The sequence below is a fragment of the Delphinus delphis genome, chromosome 16 (genome assembly GCF_949987515.2).
Source record: "Delphinus delphis chromosome 16, mDelDel1.2, whole genome shotgun sequence".
In the NCBI taxonomy this organism is placed as follows: Eukaryota; Metazoa; Chordata; class Mammalia; order Artiodactyla; family Delphinidae; genus Delphinus; species Delphinus delphis.
In genome coordinates, this window is record NC_082698.1 from 9674258 (window position 1) to 9692048 (window position 17791).

At 43.4% G+C, this 17791-nt stretch overlaps 1 protein-coding gene across 3 annotated transcripts; it reads left to right on the plus strand.

Moving 5' to 3' along the window:
• The first annotated feature begins 2683 nt into the window (after window positions 1-2683).
• Window positions 2684-17548, plus strand: NSMCE4A (NSE4 homolog A, SMC5-SMC6 complex component). 3 transcript variants are annotated; one of them, XM_060033921.1, is made up of 11 exons: window positions 2944-3380; window positions 4093-4170; window positions 7013-7143; window positions 9371-9522; window positions 11720-11819; window positions 12569-12659; window positions 13505-13599; window positions 14757-14805; window positions 15537-15631; window positions 15722-15808; window positions 17184-17548. In XM_060033921.1, the coding sequence occupies exons 1-10, from the start codon at window positions 3089-3091 to the stop codon at window positions 15794-15796; spliced, it is 1158 nt and encodes a 385-aa protein (XP_059889904.1). In that variant the 5' UTR covers window positions 2944-3088; the 3' UTR covers window positions 15797-15808; window positions 17184-17548. The 3 variants fall into 3 exon arrangements, 2 of the variants coding, with proteins under 2 accessions (XP_059889905.1, XP_059889904.1); XM_060033922.1 differs by lacking the exons at window positions 15537-15631; window positions 15722-15808; window positions 17184-17548 and having other exon boundaries at window positions 2684-3380; window positions 14757-14813; XR_009522388.1 differs by lacking the exons at window positions 9371-9522; window positions 14757-14805; window positions 15537-15631; window positions 15722-15808; window positions 17184-17548 and having other exon boundaries at window positions 2689-3380; window positions 13505-13549.
• The last annotated feature ends 243 nt before the right edge of the window (window positions 17549-17791 follow it).

Sequence of the window (17791 nt, forward strand, 5' to 3'; positions counted from 1 at the left end):
ACATTTCCTCTTGGTGTTTATTTTTATTGTGGAGAAGACATTTTTGAGAAGACCTTCCATAGGTTTCTCCTTAGTCCCATTGGTCAAGATCGGGCCACATTCCATCACAGGTACCAAGGAAGTTCGGAGGAAAGATGAATATCTGGTTTTTATTTTTTTTGGCTTCTATGGTGGAAAATGAGCTCCGACAGTAAAGAAGAAGAGATGGGGAAACAGAAACAGAAAATGTTTCCCAGTGTGCATTACAGTTAGGTCGGGCCATGTGACCAGACCTAACCAATAGACTGCAAGCAACAGTGACGTGCCATTTCTGGTTGAGGCAATGAAGCCAATGCTTACTTCAAGACTTCTAGTTTCACAAGAAAAATTATACCTATTTGGTTAAGGCACTACAGTGGGGTTTCTATTATTTTTAGCTGAACAGACGCTGATACACCATTTACCCACCAACCTGGTTATTGTCCTTTTGTCCTCACCCCTACCTCACATCCATCCCGATCTTCCTTGGCCGTGTTCTTCCCAGAGACTGATCTATGGACTACATCACACAGGTTCTCTTGCCCTGTGGCTTCATGTTGGCATCAGCCAATGGGAGGTAAGCACAGGGGAGATGTTGAGAGAGAGAGACCAGGGTATTTCAGCTCCCACTTCCTCTTTTCCTAGCACTTTCTCTTTTCCTGGCATAGCTGCATCCCTCTGGGACCAGAGCTCCTGTCTGATGGACCCTTCTTCGTGGCTTTAGCCCTCATGGGGCTCTGCTAACACTGCTTCTTCCTCTGACCTGCCAGGCCCAGAAGTGGTAATGACTTCCCAGTGTCACTCATCCTGGGTGCCTGTATAAGTTTCCTAGGGCTACTATAACAAATTACCACAAACCTGGTCTCCAATTTGTCTATTTTTTCCTTGGTTGCTTGAGCTTTTGTTGTCATATCTAAGAAACCATCACCTAATCCAAGATCACAAAGGTTTACTCCTATTTTGCCTCTAAGAGTTTCATAGTATTAGCTCTTACATTTAGGTCTGAGCCAATTTGAGTTAATTTGTGTGTATAGTGCAAGGGGCAATCCAATTTCATTATTTTGCATATGGGTATCCAACTGTCCCACCACCATTGGTTGCCAAGACTATTCTTTCCTCTTTGAGTTGTCTTGGCACCTTTTTAGAAAATCAATTGACCATAGATGTATGGGTTTATTTCTGACTTTTAATTCTATTCCATTGATCTTTATGTCCGTCCTTATGACAGTGTCACAGTCTTAATTACTATAGCTTTGTAATAAGTTTTGGAATTAAGTGTGAGTCCTTCCAACTTTGTCTCCTTTTTCAAGGTTGTTTTGTCTATTCTGGGTCCCTTGCATTTCCACATGAATTTTAGGATCAGTTTCATATCTGTCTCCTGGTGAGACCCTGGAAGGCAAAGACAAGTCTCTCAGCCGTCTTTGTAACCTGCTTGGTTTGCTGAGTGTCTGGCCTATTAATACACATCAAAAGCTTGTTGAATTCAATGCAATGTTCCAGGGATTTTTGTCTGGAGTGTGGAACAAATTTCCACCTGGAAGAATGCTAAGTATTTGTTTCAGTTCCAACGCACTGAGCTGCAAGTAGCAACTACAAAACAGTTAATGGCGGCCTAAACCACAGGATATTTGTGGCTTACTTAACAAGGAGTCTGGAGGTAGGCAGACTCCATGTCACTCAGCAATTCAGCCATGTCCATCCTTCCTCTACAGTGTCCCCAGTATTCTGGTCTTTTCTCATGCTTGTCATGTCATCAGTAGTAGACGGTTGTCATCGTGCAGGCTCCATTTCCTCATGCCAGCATCACAAAGAAGAGTGAGGATGGGGGTAAAGGCTTTCTTCTCCGGAGGCTTTGTGTGTCATCCAAATGGGAAGCTCCCGCTCACGTCACTGTCCAGAACTGGATCGAGTCCTATCCCTGGCCCAGTCATTGGGGAAGGGGGATGAGATTACCATGATTCATTTAGGCCAATCATGCTTCATCCAATGAAGCAGGTGCCAGCGCATACCTTTCCTGAAATCCAGGTGAAGCAGGTGTGAGGTGAGACATATGTGTTGGGCAGCAATGAATAGTGCTTACTCAAGCTGACTATACCTGATTCACAAAATGGTATTTTTGTAGGCTCATGTAGTAACTCAACTTATAATGTTGTTCCTTTGAGAAAGTGTGTTCTCAACACCGAAGAGAACACTTGAGAATTGCAATACATGGAATGAAATTCCAAAACACATGCAATGAAATTCATCCATTTATCTTTAAAACTATAGGACTATAATTTCATCGTTCTTAGACCCATTTGAAGGTATTTTAGAATCTTTTAGTTTGAGGACCGATTATGAACATAAACTGTCAAGGTGTAGATATTTAAAAGCAATGGTTAACAGAGTTTACTATGAGAAAACCAAAAAAACTTGTGAACTTTTTGTTTGCTCATTAGTTCTTCTGTCCTCAAAAAGAGTGGGATTGCCAGCTGTTTATAAACCCCATCTGGTCCCCCCAAGGATGGCTCAAGGAACTAAGTTCACAGATAGTGGCAGAATCGCCTCTCTTATCTCCAGGTCCACCGCTCATCCTGCTTAACTGCAGGAGCCTCGATCAACAAACATGGGCTGCGTGCCCATGACCTGGAAATAAATGTCCCAGGTATCTCTGTCTGGCGCTTGGAATGAATTTTCACCTGGAAGAATGCTAAGTATTTGTTTCAAGGCTGTGGCTGTGTCCTGGAGAGCCAAAGAGACCCTTTCCCAGTCTGTTGGGGCCGGCACGCGGGACCAGACAACCAAGATCCTAAGCACATTCCAGTGTGGAGTAAGTGGGATCTCAGTGTATCAAACATCAGGGGCGCGAAAGGTCAGCGGCCTGCGTTGCGCCCGGTGCCGGCCCGGCGGCGCTCTAACCACTGCGCCCCCGATCTCGTCCCCGCCGTCGGCCTCCAGCCACAGGCGTCGCTGTGCTCTCGCGCCGGCCCGGGAGCCGCGTTCCGCAGGGAGCAAGCGCTCGCGCAGAGCAGGGGTTTCAGTTTCTGGCGCGAACTTCCGCCGTTGCGAAGTTGCAGGGCGGCTTGGCGCGATGTCTGGGGACGGCAGCGGCCGCCGGTCCGAGGGCCGGGGCCGGGGCCGCGACCCGCACCGGGATCGCACCTGCTCCCGCTCCCGATCGCGCTCCCCGCTGTCGCCCGTGTCCCGCCGCGGCGCCGCGCCCGAGCGCAGGGAGGCCCCGGAGCGCCCGAGCTTGGAGGAGACGGAGCCGTCGGATTCCGGGGACGAGATGATGGACCCGGCGAGCTTGGAGGCGGAGACCGACCATGGCCTGTGCCGCCAGATCCGCCATCAGTACCGGGCGCTCATCAACTCGGTCCAACGTAAGGCGGGGCGGCGCGGGCGCGGGCGCGGGGCGGCGCGGGCGCTGGGCGGCGCGGGCGGCGGCCGGGGCCAGCCCTGCGCCGCCTGGCCGCGCCTCGATTGGCTTGCGAGGCGCTCGCATATCCGTCGTGCGGATATCGCTGCACGACCTTGGCCGGGGCGCGCAGGTCCCAGAGGAGCAGGACGGCACCGCCGGAGGCCAGGCGCGGGCGGGCGCTCGTGCGAGCCCAGGTGGTCGAGAAGGGGGAGAGACGGCACGCGGAGCCTGGGCTCCTTCTCTTGCATCCAGCGGTTCCCAGCGAGCGCTCGCCCGCCCGCGGCAGCGTCGCCCGTGAACTGTCAGAAATTCAAATTCCCGGACCGCACTCCAGACCTATCCAGTCTGAAACTCTAGGTGGCCCAGGGGATCCTGTGGCTTGCAGAGTTTGAGAACCACTGTTAGCAGCGCTCCTCAGAGGCTGCAGAAGGAGTGGAGCCTTTGGGTGAAGTTTAGGGGGAGCCAAGTGGGTCCCCTTTTAAAGTTCATTCTGCTAAAGGGGTACAGTCCTTCTCTCGCCTGGCCGTTTTGGTTAAAGAGATAAAGCTGTTGGAAGTAATTCCCCCGGGGAGCAGGGGGCGGGGCTTGGCTGTGTTGCTGCAGCTGGTCACTTTGTCAGCCATTTGTCAGCGAATGATGAGCACGCTTCCCAAAGCTTGTATTTTTTTAAATAGAAAACCGGGAGGATATATTGAATGCCAGCGACAAGTTAACAGAGGTCCTTGAAGAGGCCAACACCCTGTTTAATGGAGGTAATTCATTATTTTATGTATGGAAGCTTTGTGTTATCATATGTTTTAGGATAATTTTCATTAGTTTTACATAAGCGAATTATCGACATCAGACAACTCCCACATTTATAATAGTGCGTAACTAGTTTTGGAATCTTTTTCACTGTAGCACTACTTCTACTTTTATTGTGCACTTACCATTCCCTAAGCATATAGTAAGGACTTTACATGAAATTTGGGGAGGTGGGGGGCTGTGTCTGACAAAGCCCCCCAGGTGGTTCTGTTGCTTGTTCAAATTTGAGAACTTTCTGTGTATTATCTTTCTACTGTATTGACTGCTGTATCCCCAGAATGCATTGGTTGAATGGATGAATTAAAAAGAAAGGACTGAGCTGGACCTTGACGTCCTGTTTCTTTCCCTGTCCTCCCGACCTCCCCTCCCTCAGCTCCTTCCTCTTGGTCCACCTGTAACCCAGTAGGGGTAGCCATGTCTACAGGTGGCCCTGTTGGTCTCTGATGGGGGGAGGGGTGTGAGAAAGAGAGAGAGAAATCTCAGCACTGAACTCTAGACCTGTGTTGCAGAAGGAGGAGGCGCTAACAAATAATCTTGGTTTGAATGAAAAGCAGCAGCAGTGTTAGTGGTAAGAGCAGTCTGTCTGAAGACAGAGGACAGGTCAGAGAGGCCCCTGATGTGGGCACTGGGTCACAGAGCCCTAGGATGAGTCCCCAGACCACTTTTCCCTCCTAAGTCCATTGGGAGCGGAAAGGGAGGGTGCAGGCAGACGCGGGTGAAGAAGCCGGCAGAGCCGGCCGCTGCCCGGACACCACGATTCCTCATGTTCTTTGAAGACCAGAATGTTTATTTCTGGTCATTCGCTAGTGTGGCTGATGTTTAAATGTCACCCACTTGCACATTTTCTATCTGTACAATTTCAAATCTGTGTCTCTCTTGCTGTGACTGCCGCCTCCTTACCATCCCCCATCTTGGTCTACCAGTTCACCTAATTTCCGCAAACCTTCCGGAAGCCAGCCTTTCCTTTTCACCCTGTGAAATCCCTCCTCCACCCTCTAGGCTTTTCTTCTCTCCCAAGCCTAGACCCCCCCAGGCTGGCTCCTCAAGGTTACTCTTGACCCCTTCACCCCCTTATTATTATTATTCACCCAGCTTAAGAGTTGTCGATCAACAGATCGTTTCCCCCTTCACCCAGCTTAAGAGTTGTCGATCAACAGATCGTTTCCCCCTCAGCCATTTCCACAGTGCTGGCTGGGTCACCTCTTTAAGGCAAAATTATTTACAACTGACTTGGGAGGTGGTCAGCCAGCACAGAACTCTGCATCCCCCGTAGACGTGGATCTGATGTTCTCAGTTTTAACTCTTTAGAGGCTTGGATCCATCCGTGAGAGATCTGCACTTTCCTCAGTGTGCGCTGTGACAGTGATGTGCTGGGGGGTCTAGAGCAGCCCAGGAACCCGCCCCTCTAGCTTCTGCCTCTGCCTCGTTCTCTCACTCATTGTCACTTTCGCAGTAATTCTCCTAAATTAAAACTGAGGAAAGGGACTTCGCTGGTGGCAAAGTGGTTAAAAATCCGCCTGCCAATGCAGGCGACATGGGTTCGAGCCCTGGTCCGGGAAGGTCCCACATGCTGCGGAGCAACTAAGCCCGTGCGCCACAACTACTGAGCCTGCGTTCTAAAGCCCGCGAGCCACAACTACTGAGCCCCTGTTCCACAACTACTGAAGCCTGTGCACCTAGAGCCCGCGCTCTGCAACAAGAGAAGCCACCGCAATGAGAAGCCCGCACACCACAACGAAGAGTAGCCCCTGGTCGCCACAACTAGAGAAAGCCCGCGCTCAGCAGCGAAGACCCAATGCAGCCAATAAATAAATAAATATTTTAAAAAATTGTGATAATGTTAAAAAAAAAAATGAAAATGATGTATAAATACAAAGCCTGGAGTCAGTAAGTTCACCAGCCTGAGGAATGTTCGGGAAATAGTAATTCAAACGAAATGGCCTTGGGGAGTGAGCCAAGCAAAGGTATTTGTGTATTTGTCTCTTCTTGGGTGTCTTTTCCATTTGCCTTTGCCGGTGTTCCTGGAGCGCTTTTTACACACTGCCTGTTCCCTTCGGAGTCTGATTAAACCCATTCCTCTCAGCCCTGCTGTTTCCCCCAGTGGACCCTTCCCTCACCTCCCCAAACTTCCTCCTCGGTTTCCCTGCCCCATTCCCTTCTTCTGTCCTATTTAAATCTTTTTCTGCCTATAGCTTATCTTAAATCCCATGCCCTCTGTCAAACGTCTTGGGATCGTCCATCCTCAGCGGTCACGGCCCTGCTGCCTGTAGACTGTTCATTTGGTGGTGCTCGTGCTGCCAGGTAGAGGCTGCATCTTCCGCTGCCGGCCCCGCACCTAATTTCACCTGAGGCTCCTTGACCACTTACCTGTTGCTGGTTGGCAAACCACCACGCCCAGCACGGTGCCTTACACATAGCAGGCATTCAGTTTGACTTACATCATCAGCGCGGTGTTAACAGTGGCTGGGATGGATTGCTGGAGTCAAAGGGAAAAGCCGGTGTTGGAGATGATGGAGGTTTTGTTAAGCTGGGGTTGTTACGAGATTGCGGTTCAGTTCCCGGGAGTAGGAAAAGTGCAGAGGGAGCTGGCTTTTAGGAAGACTGGTTGGCTTTGATTTCAGGTTTTGGTGAGCTGGGCAGGGGAACCAGTTTTTAGACGGACATGAATGATGTTTGAGATTTTTTTGGTCCTGTGGGAAATGCGGAGTAAGTGTAGTTGGACGTTTTGGGAAAATACCTGTGGATAATGTGTATGTTGTAATGTGTGTGTTTTCCTTCTTTTTTGAATAGTGTCCCGAGCAAGAGAAGCAGTCCTAGACGCCCACTTTCTTGTTTTGGCTTCAGATTTGGGCAAAGAGAAGGCAAAGCAGCTGCGTTCTGATCTGAACTCGTTTGATATGTTAAGATATGTCGAAACCCTAGTAAGTTCAAAGCTACAGAATCTTAATAAAAAATGCTTCATCTGTCACATATTGTATAATTATCTACTTTGCTTATATCCATATGCAAATGGTTTTCACTTCATTTTTCCTTTTTTGGGCCTCAGATTCCTCCAAAGAGATCTTACCAAATTAAACAGATGACAGTCGAGCTCTGTGGTGGAATCTAGGTTGGCAGCTCAGAGCAGTTTGAAAATCTCCTAGCCTTCTAAGACTCTGGGCGCTATGTTTATTTCAAATGGCCATGTTTTTCCTCACTCAGCTGTCAGTTCATAAGTGTTCCAGCTTATTCTCAGTGACCTAGGACATTTGTCCCAGGCTGGGCAAGAGCCCACACTGCAGGTGGCAGAGTTCAGCTGGAGATGACAGGTCTGGTGGAGGGGCCATGTTTTGATTTGTCTTTGAGAATATTTCAGAACCATCCGAATATGATCGGGGTTCTGCTTTTGGTTTTTTTTGTTGTTGTTGTTTTGTTCACCTGTCTTTGCCTCTTAATACGTTTGAATGGCTGTTACCTGAAATTTGGAAACTTTTCCTTGATGGATTTACCAAAAAAAAGCACAAGGAGACTAACTTTGTACCTTACTCTGTTGTCTTTTTTTCCTTGGTTCTACTTTGAGCCAACCTGTATCCTAGCATTTCTGCTAGGACATTGATTTTCTGACCAAATGTGTGTTAAAAGGTTATTAAAATGATTTAGTACCATGAGACCTGACCAGATAAAGTATTTTGTAAAGGTATGAGGCAGACGAGGTTTTCGTTGTTTCTAAAACCTTAGATTTTTTTAAAATTTAAATTTACTCTACTTAAATTTTAAACCTTAACATTTTCTTTTTCAACAACTTTAAAATTTTGACGTATCATGCATTTTGGAAAATGCACACTAATGTATAGCTCAATAAATAAAGTTAACTATGTATTGGGTAATCTTTTTAAAAATTACTTTTATTTATCAGGGTGAGCTTTGTACTTTAAATAACATATCAAAATAAATTCCAGAAGTCTTAAAGCAGTCCATATAAAACCTGAAATTAATAGCTGTGTAGTCTCTGGGAAGGGAAGATCTTTTCAAGTATGACACTAAATAAAAAGACTATAAAGAAAAGATTGGTAGATTTGACCAGACAGAAATTGAAATGTGTCCCTCCAAGCGTGCGGCGGTGGGACAGGGCGGCAGGAGGATGGGGTGGAGCTGACCACGCCTCTCTGATCGGGTTCTGGCAGCCTCTCTTTTCTTTAAAGTTTAACTGCCTTTAACGGGTGAAGCTCTCTGAGGGTTTTTGATTACTGTTTATATATGATACTACCATTTTAATTTGATAACCTCTAGGCATTTCATAATTTTATAGTGTAATAAAAGTGTACTTTCATAAAAGCAAATTTCATGTAATACACTTTCTGTAAGATAGCTTCAGGTAGCAGAATTATTAGACTTCCGCCAACTCTTCCCAGGAAGGCGGTTTTAAGATGAACGATTCTCTCCCTGACGCTAGGCCCCTGCTCTCTGGAAATGCTGAGATACGAGCTGAATAGAGGTCTCCAGGAGGTTGGCTGAAAAACGAAAATCCAAAGCCAGCTAAACTTCCCTGTTCTGTCTCAGACCTTTTGCTTGGGGATGTCATGTCATATTTTTATGCTAATTCAGCTTTGCTAATACTTTAAAAGTGAACTACGGGTGATCGGAAATTCCCGGTGGGCTTAGTTCTGGTCCGTCCGCCCCTCAGCCTGCAGGGGGCCAGAGCAAGGTTTCTCAGGCTGGGCACGAAGGACATTTTGGGCTGGCTGAGTCTTTGTTGTGGGGGCCTGTTGTAGGATACTGAGAGCATCCTGGCTTCTGCCCACCTGCTGCCAGTAACGCTGCGCTCTCCGCCTCCCCCCAACCCAGTTGTGACAGCCAAAAATGTCTCCAGACATGAAGCCAAAAGACCCCTGCGGGGGCACGGGGGGTACAGAATCACTCTGGTGAGAACCATTGGTCTGGATCATCTCGCTTTCTTACCAAAAGGTTCTGAGTACATTGAGGAATATTTTCTGCCACAAAGAAGGTACCTTTGAAAATAGGAATTTATAATAAGAAATTTAGCCAACGTGTTAGGACAGCAAAAACAGACTTTGCCTCTGGCCTGTTGTTTAGTGATAGAGACGACTGGGTACGGTGAATGATTGCTTGTGGCTTAACTGGGGTTTTTGTTTCCCTTCGTTTTTGTAGCTGACACATATGGGTGTAAATCCGCTAGAAGCTGAAGAACTCATCCGTGATGAAGATAGTTCTGATTTTGAATTCATAGTCTATGACTCCTGGAAAATATCAGGCAGAACAGCAGAAAACACCTTTAATAAAACCCATACATTCCACTTTCTGTAAGATTATTTTAAAAATCCGACACACCAGCCATTTGTAAACCTTAAATTGTTTTTTATTGTAGGGGCAAAAATTCTTTGGTATTGTGGAGGTGACGATCATGATGACGTTGTTTGGAGACTTTCTAAACTTTGATTTAAAAGCCCATAAAATCTTGATGTGGATGGACCCTCATCCTGCTTAATTTAAGGAGGAAAGGCCGTGGGCTGGTACCTCCTTACCAGGGCGCCCTGCTGGCTCCTTAGCTTTCTCTCTTTTATTTTCTTTTTTATATTTATTTATTTACTTACTTATTTGGCTGTGCCGGGTCTTAGTTGCTCCTCTGCTTTCTGGCGTGGCAGACTTTGGGTCTGTGGCATAATGTCTGGCTTTGTTTTATCATCTTTAAAGTCCTTATCAGGTAGGAGGATGATACCTCCTGTGAAAGATGTCTTAAAATTCTACCAGTATATGTAAAGTGCCATTTATTATATATAGTTTCCTGTTAGATGATCTCTGACTTATGTCTGAAGACTGCTTGAGTCACTATCATATAAACTGCCTAGTTCAGTTTTTGGATACAACTCTAATCTTGAAAAGCTTTTCTTTATACTCAGATGGAATTGGCTTCTGTCTTAATTTCCCAGCTCAGTCCTATGGAGAAGCTAAGAACAGCTCTTGCTGGTTCTTCTGTGAGACAGCCTTTAAATACATAGTAGATAACTGCTCTGGGGTAAGCACCCAGGTGGGTTCTTCCTTAAGTGGATAGCTCCAGGGCATCTGTCTCTTCTGATTACCCTTCTAAACCTTCTGAGATTGGTAGTGTCTGTTAGAAGGCTTTGGAGATGCAGATGTGGTCCGTCTGGGGCGTGGGGCCCGGCATCTGTTTTTAACAAGACTTCCCTTAACTCAAGTGCCCAGAACCGCTGTATATTACAGCAAAAAGGTCAAGCTTCCTTACTATAGGAAAAGTCCAAGTCTTTTTTGTTGCTGAGTTCTAGGCTGTGTCATAAATCCTAGGATCTAAAGATAGCCTTTTGTTGTGTGACTTAACCTTTATCTCATGATGTAGCTCGACTTGCAGCCCCAATGATTTATGTATGGCTTTGCAGCCTTGCACTTGCTGTTTGTTCCCTTGGCCTGCAGTGTCCTTTCCCCTTTTTTTTTCCATCTGGTAAGGTTTACTTCTCCCACAGGCACCAGCTTGGAAGCCTCCAGTGACTTCTCTAGACAGAGGTATCAGTGTAGGATCAGTTTTCCCAACCAGACCCCTCCCGTGTCTGGGTAGATCTCTCTGTCCAAATGCTCTCATAGCACTTGAGTAACACTTCACTACAGCACCACAGGATCTACCATATTATGTGGAAATGGATCTTTGTGCGTGAATATTTATCTGTCCATCTCTACTGTATACTTTGATTTCCTCAAGTGTAGGGACCACATGGGTCTAAATTCTCTGGGCCTTGGTTTCTGCATGGTACCTCTGTAGGGCTTTTTTGGAAGGTGGAGGGAATCCAAATGGGAAAGGAATCCCTTGGCCTCTGCCTGACCTGTTATCTCCTAAGACAGGTGTGTTCTGGATTCCCAGGCTGTGGGCCTCTGCCCTGGCACCCCCAGACCAAAAGGCTTTTAAATTTTAACCCCAGTGGAGCTGTTCGTTCCTTTCCCCTGATCTCTGAAGTTGGCTTTGTGAAACAGACAACAGGCTAGCTGGGAGGACCACAGGCATATTCACCGGCTTACTGTTCAGAGTAAAATACGAACGTGTTGAGGAGGTATCTGGGATTGAGGCGAGCTCCTAAGAATTCTTTTAGACACACAGAGGGAGCAGAAAGGGTGTTACAAACCTGACACAAGAGTCTTGGTCTGATGTCACTCATACATCACTGATGCCTGGTTGCGAATTTGACTATGCCATGGGAACTGCTTTCAGTTAGTGAAATTAGTTTGTTTTAAAAAGAAACAAAAGGGCTTCCCTGGTGGTGTGGTGGTTGAGAGTCCGCCTGCCGATGCAGGGGACACGGGTTCGTGCCCCGGTCCGGGAAGATCCCACATGCCGCGGAGCGGCTGGGCCCGTGAGCCATGGCCGCTGAGCCTGTGCGTCCAGAGCCTGTGCTCCGCAACGGGAGAGGCCACAGCAGTGAGAGGCCAGTGTACCGCAAAAAACAAAAACAAAAAACCCCCCAAAAAAAGACATGAGAGCATATTTTTCATTAGGTTGGGTTCAATACAAGGAGAGTGCCCTGTTCCAAAGCCACGAACCGAGCGTTCCAGAAAAGTTCGGATGATAGAAGAGCAGCAGGCAATGCCTGACGAGGTTTGTTTCTTCACATGTTGCTTTTTAATGCACCTAATTTCAAATAGCCATTAATACGATATACATGTACTTTGGCCATCTTTTCTAAGCTTTAGGGTCTAGAGTCAGGTTCTGTCACTTAAAAGTAATCATTTAATGTTTGAATCATTTTTGACATGTTTAAGCCTTTAAACATTTTATCGGATTGACCCCTTGTCTTAGTTTTAACTCATTTCTATAGTTTGGATTCGTTCTCCCAAACCAGGGTTTCTTAACCTCAGCGCTGTCAGCATTTGGGCTGGATAATTCTTGGTTGTGAGAGGCTGTCCTGTGCATTACAGGATGTTTAGCAGCATCCTTGGCCTCTTCCCACTAGATGTTAATAGCATCCTCTCACTCCCCCTGCCCCACCCCAAGTATGACAACCAAATGTTAGCAAATGGCCCATCAGTGGGGTGGGGGAGGGGTGGTGCACAGTCACTCCCGGTTGAGAACCACTGTTCTAAAGTGTCCCTTTTGTATTTTGCTATTTTATGTTCAACCTGAAAATGGTTGATTTGGTAATGCTACTCTTCTATTAGAAAATTAATATGAAAATGTTACTAAAACCAGAAAAATCTTTTTTAACTATTAGTTGTAAGATGGGGATAAAAACTGCTAGCAATCCCAGATAAAAGATATTTAGAGGAGTTTGGCCATGTAAGAGAGCAGAAAAGGTTAACAGGCAGACAAATAGGTCAGTCTGCTTGATAACGACTTTATATTTTCAGTTAAAAAGAATGGAAGAATCTCATCAAGAAGCAACAGAAAAAGAAGTAGAAAGAATCTTGGGATTGTTGCAAACATATTTTCAAAAAGATCGTAAGTATGATACCAAGCTCAAAAGGGAGCAACTTGTATTTATCAGGCCTGTGTCACTTTCAGTGAGAAGTTATTTTTATTCAAAAGGCATATATGTAATGTTTGAATCATTTTGATTCTTTCTTGACGTACGTCTTTAATGAGGCTTCTCCTCTCTAGAAATTCCATGAGAACATTGGTGTAGTAAATTCTCATTTTTATCTTTAGAAGGTGGGATATTTTTTCTGTTACAAAATAATACATGCCATAGAAGTGAGAAAAGTAAAAAGTCAAGTACCTATTCTACCTGTCCTCACTCCCTAGAGGTTGCCACTCATAAAATGTGATGTGAATATTTTCAGATTTTCTTATGTTTATGTCATAATAAATATGCAACTAAGTAGGGATTTTTTTTGTCGGTTTTTTGCTTTTTTCAAAGCTAATCATAATATACACATTATTCTGCAATATGACTTCTCCATGTGGACATTTTCCCATATCAATAGATAAGATCCCGCTTATTCTTTTCAGTGATTCCCACTGGGTGGCTGTATCGTAAATATATTTAACAAACCCTCTATTAGTGGGCAAGTTCTTTATAACATTTTACTCTTGTGTAAACTGCTGGAGTGAAAAATCTCGGCACATAACTTTGCGCACATGTGCTAATATTTCTGTAGGACAGGTTACAGATTTTTAACAGGTACACAAGATTGCCCTCCAGCAGGGTTGTATTGATTTCCATCCCACAACAGGATGAATGCCCATTTCCTTCCTCTGGCTGACACTAGAGAGTATTGGTCTTAATTGATAAGCAAAAACAACTTTTCCTGTACTGAAGCATTTTTTCCTCTTTTTGTCTGTAGCTGATACTCCGATGTCCTTCTTTGACTTTGTGGTTGATCCACATTCTTTTGCCCGAACAGTGGAAAACATCTTTCATGTTTCTTTTATTATAAGGGTAAGATTTAAAATTATTTCTCTAATTGTTTTTATATGCTTTTAAAAGGGTAAATAATAACAGGTATAGATGGGAGCTGGCAAAGCAATTTGTACTAACCAATAAGTGTTTTAGACCCATTGTAGCAAAACATTGACAAGTCATAGGCAGAAGGAACTAGCTAAAAACTTACATGCTTGCTTTTACATTATAGAAATTTTTTAGAGAAAGAATTGGCAAAATTTGAATACGGAACTTATAGATTAGATAACTGTATGATGTAAATGTTAAATTTCCCAAACTTGGTAGTTGTCATGTTATGTACGAGAATATTCTTGTTTTCAAGAAACATACACTGAAGTCTTAGGGAAAAGGAACAGATTGTCCATCACTCATAAAAATTAATATATATAGAGAGAAAGCAATAATGTAAATATGGCAAAAGTCAAACAATTGGTGACTCTGGGTAAAGGATATCTGGGAGGTCTTTACAGTAGTCTTGTAACTCTTAAGTTTGAAGTAATTTCAAAATAGATGGTTTAGGAAAAAAATAAAAGTACTCAGAAATGTACTTTGAGAATTTGCTCTAGGCTGTCTTTAGTCTTCTGTCAGGTTGCATTCCTGCACTTGTAAGATGAGTTTGATTTTCATCTTACGCAAAAATCTTGTATTGACCAAAGTATTTTTCCAGAAATGATAACAAAGGCATATTTTGTCAATGGTAAATGGTAGAATTATGCATTATAAAATGTGGATATTCAGGAGTTCCCTGGCTATCCAGTGGTTAGGACTCCACACTCTCACTGCTGAGGGGCCCGGGTTCAGTCCCTGGTGGGGGAACTAAGATCCCACAAGCCAAGTGGCACAGACAAAAAATAATAATAAAAATAAAAAGTGGAATATTCAAAAAGTATGAATCAGTCAAAGAGTCAAGATGGTTACAGTTTTATTTAAGAGCTCCTCAGGATGCGGTTGTAAAAGAGCTGATTAGAACCTGAGGGATACCCCGTGTCGAGAAAGACGTTAGAGGAGGCTTGTCCATATAAACTCCTCATTGTTACGGTACACTTTGATTGTCTAAGGTTTAGAATTTTCTAATTGAGTAATTTTTTCATCCAATGGTTATAGGTTTTGAATCTAAATTTTAGTCTTCTCCTAAAATCACATTTGTGTTTTAGGATGGGTTTGCAAGAATAAGACTTGACCAAGACCGACTGCCAATAATAGGTAAATGATTCTATGTTCAGAAAAATTAGTTTTAGAGAAAGTGTACTTGTTACTAGAGTTTGTGAAATGTATTTTATTAAATGTAGACTAGTTTTTATTTTAGGTAACAAACTTTACAATGCTGTGTCTTCTTCAACTAACTGAAAATGTTGAAAACTGAATCATAGTTTAAAACCTATGGATTCATCTGTGTCATTGATTGAACATCTATTGCTGTGAAGACAAACAAGAAATTATACAATTTCCCTTAAATTTTAATTTAGAAAGCTTGTAATTGCAGTTATTTTTGTAGTTTCCTTCTTTCTATTTTAACCCTAATGCCAGCAGCTCGAATCTTTAATTCTTTGTTGAATGATTCACACTGTCCATTACTCTTTGCCTTCTAAGGTCTCCTGTAGAGAATGAAGTTCTTTCATTGCACTTATGTCTTCCTTTAAAAGTTCTTAATTTCATGTTGGACCCACTAGGCCTTAGCTCTGTGGTTGGTTCATAGATATGCAGAGTTTTTCAAATGATTGGAATGTGTTATTCTACCACATTTTTTTCTGAATGGAAGCAAACGGAACTACTTGCTATTGTAATAATACAGCACAGTAATGCATGAAATCCTAATAAATATGTAATATTCTAAGTATCTTGTCGATACAGGTTTCATTCCTATTATTCATTGGTTTCTGTTCAGATTACCTCTTCTGACTTGATAACTTTTGAAAACTTTGTCTTTCAAACAGAGCCTGTTAATATTAACGAAGAAAGTGGAGGAATTGACCAAAACACTCAAATTAGGAATCAGGGAATTATAGCTTTGAGTTACCGTGACTGGGAGGTAATGCTCTGCATGTTGCCTTGGGCAGTTCGTCTTCAAGAATTCCTTTGCTGTAAACCCAGTGCCCAAATGTTCTTTGTTCTCTGCCAGGAGATTGTGAAGACCTTTGAGATCTCAGAGCCTATGATTACTTCAAGTCAAAGCCGGCAGAGGCTAAGTGCTTGACACCAGCTGAAGGTAACATTTCCTATGGGAAGCTGCACGTATTTATTAGTTTTTTTTCACATTCTGGTGAAATTTGGATTTTGCTTCCCTCTAGTGCCCCATTTTTAGAACTGTGTGTAACTGCTGAAAAATGCAGAACAGGACCTAGAGGTTGCAAGTTCCCTTCTTTGGATTGATTACTTTGGTGTTGTTAAGACTTGCCGTTGAAAGAGACAGAGCAGGGGTTGTTCTTGGTTTGGCTTTTTTTACGCCCAAACAAATGGATAAAGTAGATAAGTGGAATATTGAATCCTCCCATCAGTTTTGTTCATTGTCCCATTAGGTTCGCTTACTTTATAGGTACGAAGTAGAAAAGGAGGATTAAGACGGAATTACCTTGGAATGATGTTGGTAATGGGCATTTCTGAAATTTGAGTTATGCTTTTGAAGTAATTCTTCATCTTTATGGAGAACATTGCTGGGAGGAAATCTTAGTAATGATCTGTACTGCACGCAGCTGTGGATGGGAATCAGAAGACTGGATTCTGTTGGCTCTGCCCCTTTAAAATGTTGGGCAGGTCAATCCAGCTTTGTTTTTTCCTTCTCTATAAATCTATCTATAAAATGGGGGGATTCTGAATTAGATAATTGCTAAGACTTTTTTTTGTAGCTCAAATTTTCTATGATTTGGAGAATTAAAATTAGCTTTTTAGTACTTAATGGAAACTTTTTTTTTTAAGGAAAAATAGCTTTCTTTTTAAAAGAAATCAAACGTCTACTGAAACTATACATGAAACAGCATCTTTCACTTAAGCCCTCAGCTTGATTATGTATGCTCTTTATTATATTCCAACGAGATTTTGGAATTCAATTTCAAAGACAATAACATTTATTATTAGATATTGAAGAGAGCTACTGACTTTGAGGAAAAAAGTTCAGTAACTGTTTACCTACCCTAAGATACTCATCCCCACAATATACTGGGGATTATTTGAGCATTTAAAAATTTAACAAAATATTTATCTTTTCATTGCATCCATCAATACGTTAAATTCTCTGCTACAATCCAAGTAAAATGATGGTGACCAGTGTTTTCTGATACTGTCCATGATGGACAGAGTAAAATCACAGCATACAGAGTAGCCAGGAATTTATACTGTAAACGTTATCTGGGTCCAAACATCTTGCGACAATTCATGTAAACTCTTAACATGTGCTTCAATTAATTGAGCTTCTTTTGTTCCAAGATAATTGAAGGAAAGGGGAGAATTCATGTAAGATATATAATGTGTGTTTACTTGGGCCCTCCTCACTGAGGAGGGGCTGGTTGTTAGATTTCTTGTATGCATCTTGAATGAACTTTTATCATTTATAAACTGTTAACCAGCTATTTTCCCCCTTTTTTTAGGACTCAAGTGGATAGCGAAGTCCAAAAAGGAAAGCAGCGTATTGTATTGTACATACTGTATGATTAAACATTTTTAAAGACAGATTGTTTTTAGTAAAGTGTAGCTTTTGATAGTTAATGGGTCGTCTTTGATTAAAGGAGGTTCACTGCCATATTCACAAATAATTGTAGTTATTCTTTATTTTCTGTCCTTGGGAAGAGTTTCTCCTTTCTCCAGTCCTGTCCCATTAGAGGTTTTAGTTAGGTTGTTAATGGCCTAAGGATCATTATGGTTCTTCGTGCATCTTTTTAGCTGTAAAGTTAGCTAGTCAAGTCAACAAATATTACGTGGCACCATATGAAATTGTTGGGTTTTTTAAGTAAAATACAGTCAAATGTCAGCAATTTGATAGGATTCAGCCTGTGATTTACACACAAGAAACGACTCAGTCCTCTTTCAAGCCACGCCAGACCGCTTTGGATCCATCTTACCAGCAGTCCTCGCTTTGAACTTGAGGGCTGCTGACTGCGCAGAGAAAACCCGAACGACAGGGTGGAGAGATGCTGCTCCCGTGGGTGCAGGGCCTTCAAGTCTGTCCTTGATGTTCTCTGCGTCCTAGTTGCTTCCT